Below are 15,567 nucleotides of genomic sequence, written 5' to 3' on the forward strand. Positions count from 1 at the left end.
ACGCCGTCACAGATGCCAAATGCTCCAGAGAGTACTGTACATGTGAGGTAAATAATATAAAATAACAGATGTAGTAACAAGGCAGTGAAGTTCCCAGGTCATGGCTCAGGAGTGAAGCTTGCTAGCATATACGCTCCATCTGGAAGGAAGGAGTGAGGAGAGCAAGCCCCCCCCCCCACCCCGCCCGCGGACCTGAGAACGCAGTTAACTCTTGTCTGAAAGTGGACAGGGAAATATTCAGATGTTTACTGAAGAGGACTAACTGCCAAAGTTGGGCATGTATGCCTAGAGTTAGGCATGTAAAAGCAAAAAAAAAAATCTTATTATGAAGGGCACTGAAAGCATAACTCATTTAAAAAAAAAATTTTTTTTAAGGAATAAAATAAAGAGACCCAGGTAAACTGACTGAGTTTTCTCTGGACTGCTCCAGATGACCTCTCCCATCTTGTTCATTTCTGTCATTCTCTGGGCAAGATGGGAGGTTAACCAGGCAGGCACAGTAAACTGTCACCTCCCTGCACCCAAACTACATGAGAAGTTCTGAATGACTGGATTCTCCAAGGAGTGATTCAGGACTTTGCTTCGTTCAATTAGTAAAGCAGTGTCTGACTTTTAAAAGGTCAAAAAGCATGAATTTGGATTTTCAGAGCAGTCCATCAAGATACATTAATATGCCAACAAATCAATTCAACCAAGAGAATGAGAATTCAAATAAGCCTCCACAAGGACAAACCTTTGGTTTTTCAGCAAATCCTTCTTTTATTCTTTACGTATGTGTCTATTTCAAATGGTCAAGCAAAACACTGACAAGATGACCTAGTCCAGGACTGTATCCCTTCTTTGCGGTTGCTATTAAATAGCAGAAGACAAGAACATACCCCATAGTTACCACCGGGGAAAACTACAGAAACAAAACCTATGGGGCCTGCAGTCTACAGCACGGAAGCCACCATAAATGAAGCACACGGAGCAGGGGCCATAAACACGCACACGGTGCCCGGTTTGTACAGTTTGAGGTGATGCAGAAAACACTGGAGCTGGATAAGAGTACCCAAGAATGCTCAGGAAAAGTTACTAGAATACAGCGAGCTTTTCAACAGGAACAAGAGGGCTCATTAATTAAAGATCTGACAGCCCACTAGTGCAAAGCACTGGTCTGTACTAAGAGAAATACAAACCCCAGTTTCTGCCCTCAGGGGGCTTTCCATCTTTCTTCTTCAACTAAAACAAATTTCAATAGCAGGTTCTCAAGACTGGAGCTGGAAAGAACTCCAAGCGGTCTTGGGGTCAAGCTTCCTCATCCAACAGGAAAAGGGATCAAAGCTGGGCAGGGAGTGACAGGGAGGGCAGGAACACAAGCCGCCCTTTGTAATACAAAGCACACAAGCTTCAGGGGCTGAAAGCCGGAGGTGCAAGTTCTGCATTCCGCCAAGTGCCAGTCCAGTTCCTCTCATCTCTGAAACGCAGAGGATGATAATCCTGGCTGTTTTCCTAGATCTGAAGTGCTGGTGATGGGGCTTGGAACATTTAGGACTCTAAAGGCTGGAGAGTGCTCAGACTGTGCAGAAGCACAGAAAACTGACCCAGGTACCCTTCCTTTCTATCCCTTTCCCCCATTATACTATAAATGTTGAGTGATGTAATTAAATGGTAAAACAGTACCCAATCAGCCTGCATTGTTTGTGATGACAAGCACTGAGGCAACAGGACACGTGAGGAATGATGGTAGAAGGGAAAGTATAGTGGTAATATCAGCACATAATTTTCAACATTAATACAAAAATGACACAATCAGAAGTCACTGAGTTAGGATGAAAAGTTCTTAGGGGAAACAGAATTGGTACAATTATTTTTTTTAATCAGTCACTCTAACACTCCAGAACAACACTGCACTTCATGGAAGCAGTGACAAGGAAGCCATTACTAGATTACAATGACAATTAAGCACTTTTCCTTCATTTTTATATTTCATTTGTCTTTCAGTGCTCTTTCTCAATTCCCCGTGTCCCATTTCCAGTCCTCTTTTCATCTTCCTAACAACGTAATAAATAAGATAAAGTCCTGGGCCTTCCTCCTGGGTCGCACGCCCACTAACTTTTTAAGAGGAGCAACATAGTCAATGTAATGATAAAGAACAGGGGCTCTGCAGTCAGAAAGATCTTGCTTCAAATCCACATCTAATTCAGGTTACAAACCTGAGAATCGTAACTATCTACTTCCTAGTCCTTTTTAAGAACAAAAGAGCACTTACTTATAAGAGGCTGGACACTTTAGGGCCAGGACGCCTCTCAGCCCTCACCCCAGGGCCTGGCCCACAGGAAGCTTTTGGGATGTGGCAACCAGACCAACCCTGAATCCCAACCACGTTATACTCCATCAGACAAGAGGGGGCCCTCTGTCCGTGAAGAACACCTCAAAGCCTGGGCTGTGGAAAAAGAAGAAACTCCAAACACTCCCAACTGGACAATCGTCTACCATGCACACAATCACCACACCCCTGCACATCTCATGATTCCTATGAGCGGCTGTCATCATTGAAGGAAGGAAGACTTCCCAAAGTATACCCCCTACAGAATGGAAGAGCACCTTCTAATATTCACTGTGAGTCAGTCTCTTGCAGCGTTTGAGAAATCGCTAGTCATCTTAGCCCCACCTGTAAGCTTTACGGTAGCACCAATGAAGGTCATATTTCAGACATTCTTATCTCTTTTTATTATGTGCATAATATCATATATAGTATTATAGTATAGTAAAACATAAATCTTTCATGTTGTTAGTCACTAAGTCGTGTCCGACTCTTGCAACTCCGTGGACTGCAGCCTGCCAAGCTCCTCTGTCCATGGGATTTCCCAGGCAAGAATACCAGAGTGGGTTGCCACATCCCCCTCCAGTGACATTCCTATTCCTAATAAACACCCTTTTGAACTCTAAATTCCCACTTTACAGATCTTCAAAAACCTGTGATATCTCTACCTCACACAAGTTTCATCCTATCTTCCAAAGACTCCAGAACAGATTTGCAGATTACTTGAAAGTTAGTGTGTTCTAAACATACAGAATCATTAAACACCAACGTTTCTGTTACAAAAAAGAAAAAAATAAAATTCACAAGGTAAATCAAAGAATGCTTTGGAGTCATCTGTAAGACTTTTTAAAAGAAGTAAGAAATTCCTTCTAAAAATTCCACAAATAGTAACTCTTAATTAACTAATATTCTTAAGAAATTATCCTGACAGCTACTAAGACATCCATAATGGTTAAAAATTCTTTGCCTTCCTTCCCCGCAAAATGAAACCTTGTTCATGAGTTCCTTCCAGAGATGATGTGAAAGAAATGGGCTTTGCCGCTACACACGTGGGCTAAATCCCTGCACCACTTTTTACCCAGTGGCCCCATCCAGGGGCAGGCCTCCTGACCACTGAGTAACTCATATCACAGCACTGTGCTACAGATTAAACAACAAGATGAAGAACCTAAAGCCTTTACCATTGTCCCCAGGCTTTGTGGACCACCTTCTGGAAATCAATTGTTTCTCTTCTAGAAACATTCATTCTTCCCTTCCCTTTCCTTTCATATTGCATAACGGGTGGAAGCATCACTACGGCCACTGCTTTAAATTCCAGACCCAAGTAACTGCGGGGGAGTGGTGGTGTCAGTCTAGCACTTAACCCCTTACAAATATGCCCTCTGTTCCGAGCTCAGCCAGTTTTCTGCTTCTCTCCACTCTCTGAGCATCCTTTAAAGACAGCCCAAGGAATTTGGTTCCTAAAGGTTATAAGCAATTCAAACCTAGATAAATGGCCCAGGGGGCCATTATACTGTCTTAAAGTGGTTCAGATGGCAAAGAATCTGCCTGCAATGCAGGAGACCTGGGTTCAAACCCTGAGTGGGAAAGTTCCCTTGGAGAAAGGAACTGCTACCCACTGCAGTATTCTTGCCTGGAGAACTCCATGGACAGGAGGAGCCTGGTGGGCAACAGTCCATGGGGTCGGACAAAGAGTCAGAAACAACTGAGCAACTAACACACAGAAAGCACAATCCAAAACACACAACAGCCTCAACCTCACTCTCCTCCAAAACATATATTTCCCCAACCCCCTCCCAGACAGGTTAGGGCTGAAGGACCTCATTGAAATGCCAACTGTACACTAATTCAAGCACATCAGCTATCTGCGTGAAGGTGTGCCCACATGGGCCTGCACACAAACGCATAGGCACAAACACACACACACAACCAGAAGAAGCCTGATTAAGACACTACTTGACAGATGAAAAGAACTGCTAACCTACTCGTCAGAAAGTAATAATAACCCTTCTGAAAGGATAAAGGAAACCTCTAGGAAAGTATTTCTATACCTTTAGAGTTTTGTGCCATCAATGCTAAAATATTATTAAAAGAAAGCACTACAAGATTTTCCCCATGGGATGATGCCATTTTCTCAAGGATTTTTTTTTTCCCCATGCCAGGGGCAGGGGGCCAGAGGCGGGGAGAGGGGGGATCCAAAAGCACATTAAGGCATTGTTTCTAGACATCAACAGCTTTTGTTAAAACAACAGTTAAACATTTTGAAAAAACAGATATTCTAGAGATACTATTTTGACACACTGGCATTTTAAAAAATAATCTTAAATTGACTGTTGAGTTCAGTAATTTCGCTTGCATAATGAAGCTCTTTAAACAACTCATGTTTTTGGAAAGCCAACAGCCTAAGTCTGTCAGGTAAAAACTTCAAAGAATGAGCCGATCCAGCAGGCAAGGGCCAAAGCAATCCTGGATATGCTATGCCGATGACAGCCTGAGAGGGGCCTAAACGACAGAAAATGAGGGCACAAGCCCGCAAACCATAACGCAACTTTGTTTCTAACACAATCCCAGTGCAAAATAACTGCAGAAGACTTTTATTTTACTAAAGACATTCGATGGCAACCTTGTCTTGACTAATGGAAGTCAGCACTCTTTTTGTTCCTCTTTCTTATGCTGAAAGCTGTGCTCATTTGTTTCAAATCGTGGTCATCCTTCAGACGGCAAATTCTTCAAATACAAATGGGAGATCTATGAAGTAATCTCGGAAATAATGCCTTATGTAAAAACTCAAGTTTCAGGTTCTAAAAATCAAGCCTAAGGGCCATGTGTGAGCATAACCAATATAGTTTATTCCCCTGATTCCTCCCCTAATTTTCAGCTACTTAGTGGTAATATTGCTGGGTCAAAGTTCTCATATTTTGCCTTCAGCACTGGAAGGAAAGATGCTATATAATTTTAATAAATAAAAGTGTTAATAATGTTTAAGAGTTCATTTCTTTAATAAGCATCAATTCAGACTAATTATTTTAACAAATCTACACTTGCATGCAGACCTACCAGGTAATTATCAAGATAATCGTGTTCACATTACAAGCGCACACAACAAGGAACTATCACCATTTTCCAAATATAAGCACACAGCCAAGAACTATCCATTTTTTCCTCAAGGAGTTAACTGTAAAGAAAAGAATAAGTGAGTAAAAATAAGTTAATGTCTAGTTCACATTCTTCTCCCAGCAACAAAAATTTAGGAGTTACTAACACAATCTATGAAGACTTAAGTTTGACTAAAGGTTGGTAAGTTTAATGCCACTTGCTTCTGATGAGCAAGCTGGTTAATAATTAAATAAATGAACATAATCTATTCAGGATGGATTTAAACCACAACCATAAAGAATCTTAAGCACACTGCTGACATTTTGTTGTGCTGTAAAACACAGTCTGTTCTATGTGATCATGAAATGTTAAGGAAATCAGGGCTATGCTAAAACTAAAGAATTAATGCTGTAATTAGCATCTGAAAGATAATTACTGCATAGAACAGACTATATCTACAAGGTTTTCTATTTTTTAGCTTCCTAAACAATCTTCAGCTACAAGTTAACTAAAGAGGGTGAACTAAAGATTCTAAGCACTTTCCTCAGACAAAGAGAGGTCCCTAACCCACTGACCCAAGCTCCTCTTTCCTCCGCAAAGTGGTAATCAATCACAACAATCCAGTGGTGCTACCCCACCTGTTATCCATACTGACCAACAGGACTACCTGAGGTTTCCTGAAGGTCACTGGTTCAGTCGCAGAATCAAGCAAAGGTAAATGGGTCCACAGTGGGTTTAAACCTTAACTAACCAGCTCCTGAGGACAGTCAACAGACCATTCTCACATGACAGTATCATGAGATGGAGGAGGACACTAGGGTATGAAGAAAGAGGAAGAGTCCTGGGCAATGACCAAGAAAATACACAACATACTACTTAACTGTGGATGAATCAATGAAAGAGGAGGGAGAGGAGAAAGAAAAGAGATATGAAATGCCCTTAAAGTTGACTCTTTCAGAAAACTCTCATTGAGCTGGGCAACAACTGGAACCTCAGAGAGAGAAAGTAAAGGATTTGGCCTTGAAAGAACAACAGAAAAGAATAACAATGCAAAGCACACTTTTCACAGGTTTTAAAAGCCTTTAACTCTTTTCAGAAGGGTGACTCCAATCCAAAGAGATCCTACTGTTCCACCATGGCAAGTATCACGGCACCATGCTTCTTTTGGGAGGCCAGGAGGCCTTCTCCTTCTGACACTTAATCACAATGCAGATCAGCACTTTCTTTAAGACTGAACAAGGTCCTGAAAGGCTGTGTCCTCTTTTCTTCTGTAACATTCTTAACTTCAACATAATCACACAAAATTTCCAAGATGAAAAATATACAACTCTATACCATCTTGCCGCTGCTGCTAAGTCGCTTCAGTCGTGTCTGACTCTGTGAGACCCCATAGATGGCAGCCCACCAGGCTCCCTGGTCCCTGGGATTCTCCAGGCAAGAACACTGGAGTGGGTTGCCATTTCCTTCTCCAATCCATGAAAGCGACAAGTGAAAATGAAGTCTCCCAGTTGTGTCTGACTCCTAGCGACCCCATGGACTGCAGCCTACCAGGCTCCTCCATCCATGGGATTTTCCAGGCAAGAGTACTGGAGTGGGGTGCCATTGCCTTCTCTGCTATACCATCTTAGGCTACGCTTAAAAGATGACTAGTTCTTTTCCTCTAGATGACAGACATTTAAATTATATCTTCTTATGTAAAGTTAGCTTAGAAGTTTAATTCATCTAAGTGAACTGTCCGAAGTCAGAATCATCATTCCAAGTAATCTGGAAGATACTAGTTAAATGAGCCAGTTCTCATCCTGAAACGAATGCTCTCTATATAGCAAAACAGGGTATTGAACCTCATTTCATGATTTTAGTGCTCAGTTTAAAACAAACCCACAAACAAATACTGAAAGTGCTTTACTGAAGACTGCATATGCCTCTTCTGAAGCCACAAGCAACAGCCCTCAACAATCTGATACCAGGACTTTCCTGGATCACGTCCCCAGCCAACATATCCAGCGACTTTGGCCATCATTACTCTGGCCAACCCTAGGCTGAGAGATCACTCCTCAGCCACACCGTTCAGGTAAAGAAATTGAAACGATGAAACCAGTTGTGTAAAATATAACCAATCTCTGTACAATACTGCAGATTTACGAAGCAGCTGAACAGCCATAATCTCAACCAAACTTTCTACAGGAAGCAAGGTAGATATGAGCGCCACTCCCATGGAGAAAAGAGTAATCCTAGGTTTTGGAGAGCAAAGTGGTCAGCCTAAGCTCAAACATCATTAAGTAAAAGAACTGGAACAAGAACTGAGGAGAGTGTATGTACAAGAGTGGGGTTAAGGCTGCAGGGAGAGGTGGGGTTAATCAGGGAGAACTAGCTGAGGAGACACAACACAATCTGCACTTGGACACAGGCTGTATCTGTTCACAAAGGCCTTGGAAGATATGACTCCTGTCAACCAGCCAGCCTCACAGACTGTTGCCTCGTGACCCCAACAGAGGCTCTGTGCCCTAGTCATTCAGATATACTAATGGCATCCCAAAGGAGCCCAAGTCTCAGCCTTTGTGCCTCTGTACCTGCAACTTCCTCCAACTGACACTCCCCACTCCTTTCTCCCTTTCACCCACTTCCATCTGACCTTTGAACTCAGGTCAAATGATACCTTCTTTGGGTGTTGATCTTGGAGCAATCTGGATTGCCTTGTATCACAGCACTGTTCTGGCTGATTCTGTTGTTAGCTATCTTGCCAAGACCTAAGCTCTGGTGTGGGGCGTTGAGGGAGAATGGGGGCATCTATGTGATGTGATTCATCTTTTCCTGTTACCTGTCACAGGGAGCAGGCAATGGGTAAATGCCTGTGGACTCACAGAATGGACCTGCCAACTTCCGGGAGGAGTTAAGCCAGGCTTCCAGGGTAGAGAATTTCAGACAACTCAAGTGGAAACCATCACCTTCCACATTCACTTGAGTTACCAGATTCCTCTCTCAGCCTGGCTCCTCTAGAAGGCCTGACCTTAAAGTACTGCCATGGAATTATAATCCACGTCACGGTTTTGTTGTCTGTGTTTGTTTGAACTGGAAAACCTTCCACTGTTTATACATTTGGAATCACTTCCAAATGTGACAACCTGAGATTGTTAACCTGGGAGGCAAAATGACAGCCACCACAGTGGAAGAATGCCCAGGGATCAAGAAAGCATAACTGTTAAAAGAGCATGAGCTCTGGAATCTGGGTCCCAATGTGCCATTTGCCAACTGGGTGACTCTGGGTAAATCACCCACACTACCTCCTGCCTTAAAGTGGGGTGTGTGTAGCCAGCAGGCATAGCAATGCCCCAAACATCTACTGAGGAGCTACTCTGAGCCAAGTGTTGGTGACACTGCAGTGACCTGGCTGTTCAATGGAAACCATGCTTGCATCATGCCAGCCTGTGTTAGTCCCTCCTGAAATACTCTGGAGTACAGGCTTGCCAACCTTCACTAGAAGCTAATCTTTAAGAAAGCAAGGGTCTTGTCTGTCTTGTCCACTCACCCCTCTCAAGTGCCAATCAAATGTCTGCCACACAGTCACTCAGTACATTTGGAAAGAAGGAATGGTCAAATCAGATGAAGACCTTCTTGTCCCCTAGCACTGTGTTTTGGTGAAGAAAGTAGGGAATGATAACTAAAGATGAAGGCACACATTACAAGGGGCTTGGGCTCGCCACAAACATATAGGTGGCCCCCTGGGCTTCCTCGGACTCCAGTTCCAGGCTCTTCTGGGTGGGGAGGGGGAAGATCTGACAGCCCTTCCCCCACCCCCTTCCCACGGCTGCACAGCTGTGAGCCACAGGCACAAGAAAGGCAGAAGAAGGAAAGTTGAGTCCAGTCCCGTTGAAACTTCTGAGGAGGTTTCTATCATTCACTTACTCAACAGGTGCTTATCAGGGACCTAAGGTGTGCGGGGGATAAAGCGGAGACTTGACCAGGTCCTGTCCTCATGGAGCTTCCCTCCCAATGTGGAGGAGACACAGTACTCAAGTGTGTAAAGTGGTCCTCGCACGCAGGACTAAGTTGCCGAGCTGCCAGGAGTGATGCTACAGGGGCGGCCGCAGGTGTCCCGGGCGGGGTGGCGGGTCGGCGCGGGCCTCCCGGGGAGGCGACCTCTGACCTAGGACCTGAGCCTTCCGGGGACAGGCGGTCGCCGGGGCCCACACCCTGGGCGGAGGCCGCAGACCGGAGAGAAGGGTCACAGCGGCAACTGTGCGAGTGTCTGGAGGGCGAGGCGCGGGAGGCTGTGGAGGAGCAGGCCCTGGACCCCCGCACCCGACCCTCGGGGCCGGGGAGGGGGCGCAGGCGGACTCGCCGTCGGACGGGGGCGGGGCGGGGGCCGCGGCCGGGGGGCCGACGTCACCACCGCGCCGCCGGGCCCTCCGGAGCGCGGGAGGGAGCGCGGGGCGGCGGGCCCGGCCCGCGGCCGAAGATGGCGGGCCTCCGGGCTTACCTCGGAATTTGAGCTCGTGCTGCGGCTCGAGGCTCAGGACCTGCTCCACCTTCGCCATGTTCCTCGGCGGCGGGGCAGCTCGGGCGGGGAGACCCCTGAGAGGTCACCTGGGGCGGGACGCGTGAATGCTGCGCCCCCTTTAAATTTGGAAAGGGGGGGCCTGCCGGGGCGCGGGCGGGGGTCGCCTATGGGTTGCGCGCGGGGGGGGGGGGTGACGGCCTACGCGGTGCAGGCGCAGGGGCGGAGGGCGAGGGTGAGGCCGCGGTGCCCAGCGAGCGTACGACACGCACGCACGCACGGACGCGCCGACGCACGCACGCACACACGCAGCAGGCCGGCCGCCTTAACCCGGCGCGCGCTCGGGAACGGCGGGGAGCAGAGCGCGCGAGCCCCTGCCGAGCAGTGCGCAGGCGCGGCGGTGGCCGTGAGGGCGGGGCTGCCGGGAGGCAGGGGGCGGGGCGTCGCGCAAGTCCGGGGGAGGGGCGGGTCCGGGACACCCAGAATTGAGGACCATCATCCTGAAGATTATTTATTTAGGCAGGGCGCATGGGAGGCAGATTTTGTGTTAAGTGCTTTAGTCAATAATTAATAAAAATGAACTTCCACTTCTCCTTGCTAATGTGCGAGGCACTTAGAGATTTTGAATAATAATGAAAGTACGATTTATTCTTATTATAAACATGATGTTTGTGAGTGAATGATGTGTGTTAGACACGGTGACTTGTGGTAAGCAATAAATATAAATTTAGTAAGCTACCAATTATTGCTTGCTTATTTTGTGCCACTCTGCTGAACGCTTCACATAACAACAGCATCGATTATAATAAATAAAAGCTACTCTACTTTAAATGTTTACTATGTAACAAGCACTGTGCTGAATCCTGTACTGCTAAATGCAACAAATATTTAGAAATAACAGTGATCAGAAAAAATGACCTGGTTCCTGCTTCTCACTAGGGGCCATAGATGAGACAGCCTTTGAATAAATAACCACCCACTCAAACAAATACACTTTTAAAAATTACTGAGAACCTATATCTGTTTGGTTTTAAAGTGAACACTCTACCTCATTATCTCATTATTGACATTTAAACTTTACTTCATTATGTAGTGTGTACTACCTGAAATATGTGTTATTAATATTTTCCTTTTCATATATAAATGAAAATAGCAAATAGCTAACATTGACTCTACATGACAGACATAGAGGTATTCTTTGTACTGTTCTTTGCACTTTCCAATTTGAAATTTTTTGTAATTTTTAAAAAAGGGGTTTTTTTAATAGATAATCTTTGTCTTTTAACTACAGCATTTGGTCCATTTATACTTATTATATTTATGATATATATGAATATATTTCTACCATCTTATTTTGTGCCTTCCATTGGTCACATTTGTTTTTTTCTTTTTCCTTTCCTTTTTGCATTTTTAGAGCTATTTTTTTTCTCATTCCACTTCTCCTCCTCTTATATACTCTATGCTGTTTCAATGATTACTCTTTACTTGTCTCCCTGAAAATAAAAGGACTTAAGTGTACTTTAATAGCCCATCCTCTAAATTATATGCCTTAATTATACTATATTTTAAGTTTAATCTTTTCCTTTTTCACCCTGTGAGCCATTACTAAGTTATTTTATACAGTCAATATTGATTTGGACTCAACCACACAGTTGCCAATTTCTTTGCTCATCTTTTCTTCCTGCATCTCAGAATTTACAATCAGGATCACTTTCCTCATGCCTGAATCTTTAAATTCTGTTTCAGGAAGTTTGTTGGAGCAAATGCTGTTGGATTTTGTTCTTCTAAAATTGATTTTATTTTTCTCCTGTTTTTACAAGATATTTTGGCTGGTTTACTAGAGGGACAATGGTTTTCTCTGAGAGCTGTTGGAAGCTACCACTGACGTCCAGCTCCCATTGTTACTGCTGAGGTTTCAAATGACAGTCTCCTCATCATTCCTTCAGAAATGTCCTGTTTCTTCCCATTGTCCTGGGGTTCTGCAGTTTTATCACAATGTATCTTCTAATTTATTTGTCTTAGCTCATTCAAGCTGCTTTAGCAAAATACCATATAGACTGGATGGCTTAGATAACAACATTTATTTCTCACAGTTCAGTTCAGTTCAGTTCAGTCGCTCAGTCGTGTCCGACTCTTTGCTACCCCATGAATCGCAGCACGCCAGGCCTCCGTGTCCATCACCATCTCTCAGAGTTCACTCAGACTCACGTCCGTGATGCCATCCAGCCATCTCATTCTGGGTCGTCCCCTTCTCCTCCTGCCCCCAATCCCTCCCAGCATCAGAGTCTTTTCCAATGAGTCAACTCTTCACATGAGGTGGCCAAAGTACTGGAGCTTCAGCTTTAGCATCATTCCTTCCAAAGAAATCCCAGGGTTGATCTCCTTCAGAATGGACTGGTTGGATCTCCTTGCAGTCCAAGGGACTCTCAAGAATCTTCTCCAACACCACAGTTCAAAAGCATCAATTCTTCGGCGCTCAGCCTTCTTCACAGTCCAACTCTCACATCCATACATGACCACTGGAAAAACCATAGCCTTGGCTAGACAGACCTTAGTCGGCAAAGTAATGTCTCTGCTTTTGAATATACTATCTAGGTTGGTCATAACTTTTCTTCCAAGGAGTAAGCATCTTTTAATTTCATGGCTGCAGTCACCATCTGCAGTGATTTTGGAGCCCAAAAAAATAAAGTCTGACACTGTTTCTACTGTTTCCCCATCTATTTCCCATGAAGTGATGGGACCAGATGCCATGATCTTTGTTTTCTGAATGTTGAGCTTTAAGCCAACTTTTTCACTCTCCTCTTTCACTTTCATCAAGAGGCTTTTTAGCTCTTCTTCACTTTCTGCCATAAGGGTGGTGTCATCTGCATATCTGAGGTTATTGATATTTCTCCTGGCAATCTTGATTCCAGCTTGTGTTTCTTCCAGTCCAGCGTTTCTCATGATATACTCTGCATAGAAGTTAAATAAGCAGGGTGACAATATACAGCCTTGACATACTCCTTTTCCTATTTGGAACCAGTCTGTTGCTCCATGTCCAGTTCTAACTGCTGCTTCCTGACCTGCATACAGATTTCTCAAGAGGGAGGTTAGGTGGTCTGAAATTTCAAGACTGAAGCACCAGCACATTCTGTGCCAGGCGAGAGCCCACTTTCTGGTTCATAGTCAGCTGTTTTCTTGCTTTCTGGAGTCATTTTTATAAGGGCACTAACACTATTCGTGAGGTTTCCCCGCACGTGACCTTATCACCCCCAAAGACCCCATGTCCTAACACTGTCTTTCAGGAATCGCATTTTGCGTATGAATTTTGGGGAGGATACAAATGCTCAGTCTGTAGCATTCATCCTGTTTGAATACTCAAGAGTTCCTGAATTTGTTGACTGGAATTTTTCATCATTCTGGAAAATTCTCAGCATTTTAAAATTTTTTTAAAATTGTTGTAAAATACACATATGATTTACCATCTTAATCATTTTAAGTGTACAGTTCAATAATATTGAATACACTTACACTGTTGTGCAACCATGACCACTATCCATCTCCAGAACTCTTTCATATTGCAACTCCATATCCGATAAATAACACCCTCTCTTTATTAAAAAAGAAAATTTATTTATTTGGCTGCATTGGGGCTTAGTTACAGCACACATGTGGAATCTAGTTCCCTGACCAGGGATCAAACCCAGGTCCCCTGCTCCCATGGAGTCTTAGCCACTGGATCATCAGAGAAGTCTGAATAGTTATCTCTTTTACATGTTACCTTAGCTCCATCCTCTCACTCTTTTCTCCTAGATATCTGACTAGTAGTTTATTCAACCTAGATTTTTCAAGCTGTAGATTGTTTCCCAAAGGTGACTTATAAAATCAATTCAGTAGGTTGTTACCAGCACTGAGAGAGAAAATGAACAGAAAATATCAGACTGCATTATATATTTTCATGAAAATTTTGTTTCATTGTGTTTATTAACAACATACCAATACATAAAACTGTCAGTTCAGTTCAGTCTCTCAGTCGTGTCCGATTCTTTGCGACCCCATGAATCGCAGCACGCCAGGCCTCCCTGTCGACCACCAACTCCTGGAGTTCACTCAGACTCACGTCCATCGAGTCAGTGATGCCATCCAGCCATCTCATCCTCTGTTGTCCCCTTCCCCTCCTGCCCCCAATCCCTCCCAGCATCAGAGTCTTTTCCAATGAGTCAACTCTTCTGTAGTGAGTTACAAATAAAACCCATTCATTAGACCTTCTCACACCATTCTCCCTGTCTCCTTGCCTCTCTGTCAGGGCTTCGTCTCTCATCTCTGTATCCCATATTGTGGGTGTGTCTTCAGATCTTTCAGTCCATAATTGTTCCTGAGGCTGCAGATAAACCTATTCCAGGAGTTTTTCATTTCAGTTTTTTTTTAAGCCTCTATGCTCTATTTCGGCTTCCCTGGTTGCTCAGTTCCTTTACACAACTAAGGATCAAACAGGCAGGTCTCTAACATCGGTTCCAGCCACGCCCCACCCCATTGAGGGGTTTTGGTGTTAGTCTCCACTATGGTCACTTTAGGCAGCGGCAATGGCCAGGTCATCTTGATGGGGGTAAGTCCATATTCTTGGGCCCATGCAGAGCTCTACACCTGCCTCCACGGGCACTTTAAAATAAACTCAGCATGTAAGCAATGGCTGAGGGGCCCAGAATGACTCACCCTGTCCACTGGATTATTACTGAGTCACGGATGCCCTTGGTGGGCATTCACAAGGGACACTGTGAACACCTTCAGATTGTGCCCATCCCAGGAGGCATCCCCATAACCCCTTCCCACACCTCCTTCTCATGAACTTCAGTTCTGCTGTATCTGTTCCTAGCTGCCCACTACCAACGGGTCAGTGTACATCTGTGCTTCTGGTCGTCTCTCAGCCAGATAAACATCTGAATGGACATCTTGAGATTCTGGAAAATCAATGGATCCTCTTTATGTTGTAATTCTGCAACCTAGCCAATTAAGTTTTGGGTAAGTGTGCATGCTAAGTCACTTCAGTTGTGTCCAACTCTTTGTGACCCCATGGACTGTAGCCTGCCAGGCTCCTCTGTCCATGGGATACTCCAGGCAAGAATACTGGAGTGGGTTGCCATGCCTTCCTCCAGAGGATCTTCCCAACCCAGGGATCAAACATGAGTGTCTTATATCTCCTGCACTGACAGGCAGTTCTTTAACACTTGTGCCACCTGGGAAGAACCAATTTGGGGTATGGTTTTCAGCAAGGTCAGAAACCTATAGTTGCAAGAAATAAAGGATTATTTTAGGGCTCCATGGAATCCCTCTGGCTTTCCCACTGGGACTTAACTGAATGTTTAGAGAGCTTGTCACTTTCTTTCCATAATAGCTCCAGGGAACTCAGACATAGCTACTACCCACAGTCCCGGGATCATCACGGCGACATCAGGGCAGCGGCCGCTGGACTCTCCCGGGCCCTTGTGGTTGTGGGTGCTAGTCACCCTCATGATGTGAAGGCAAGTAGTAGGGCTGCCACTGCATATACTTGCAGATTACTTGTAACCCGTGCTCAATGCTAAACTGACTCTCCGGGGTAAAAGTAACTCTGAGCTATAGTTTTTGCAGATTTCTGTGGTGCAAACGCTCACACCATGACTAATTTTAAGCAACCTGGAGGTCATTGCTGAAC

General features: G+C 44.7%; 1 protein-coding gene across 1 annotated transcript in view; it reads right to left on the reverse strand.

The window, feature by feature from the left end:
• Positions 1-10,258, reverse strand: part of VAPB (VAMP associated protein B and C) — a 47,111-nt gene extending 36,853 nt beyond the window's left edge. The window contains exon 1 of the mRNA XM_018057622.1: positions 9,879-10,258. Within this exon, the coding sequence (XP_017913111.1) occupies positions 9,879-9,936 (58 nt within the window). The 5' untranslated portion in view covers positions 9,937-10,258. The remainder of the gene's footprint in view (positions 1-9,878) is intronic.

This window comes from Capra hircus, chromosome 13 (assembly GCF_001704415.2).
Source record: "Capra hircus breed San Clemente chromosome 13, ASM170441v1, whole genome shotgun sequence".
NCBI lineage: Eukaryota > Metazoa > Chordata > Mammalia > Artiodactyla > Bovidae > Capra > Capra hircus.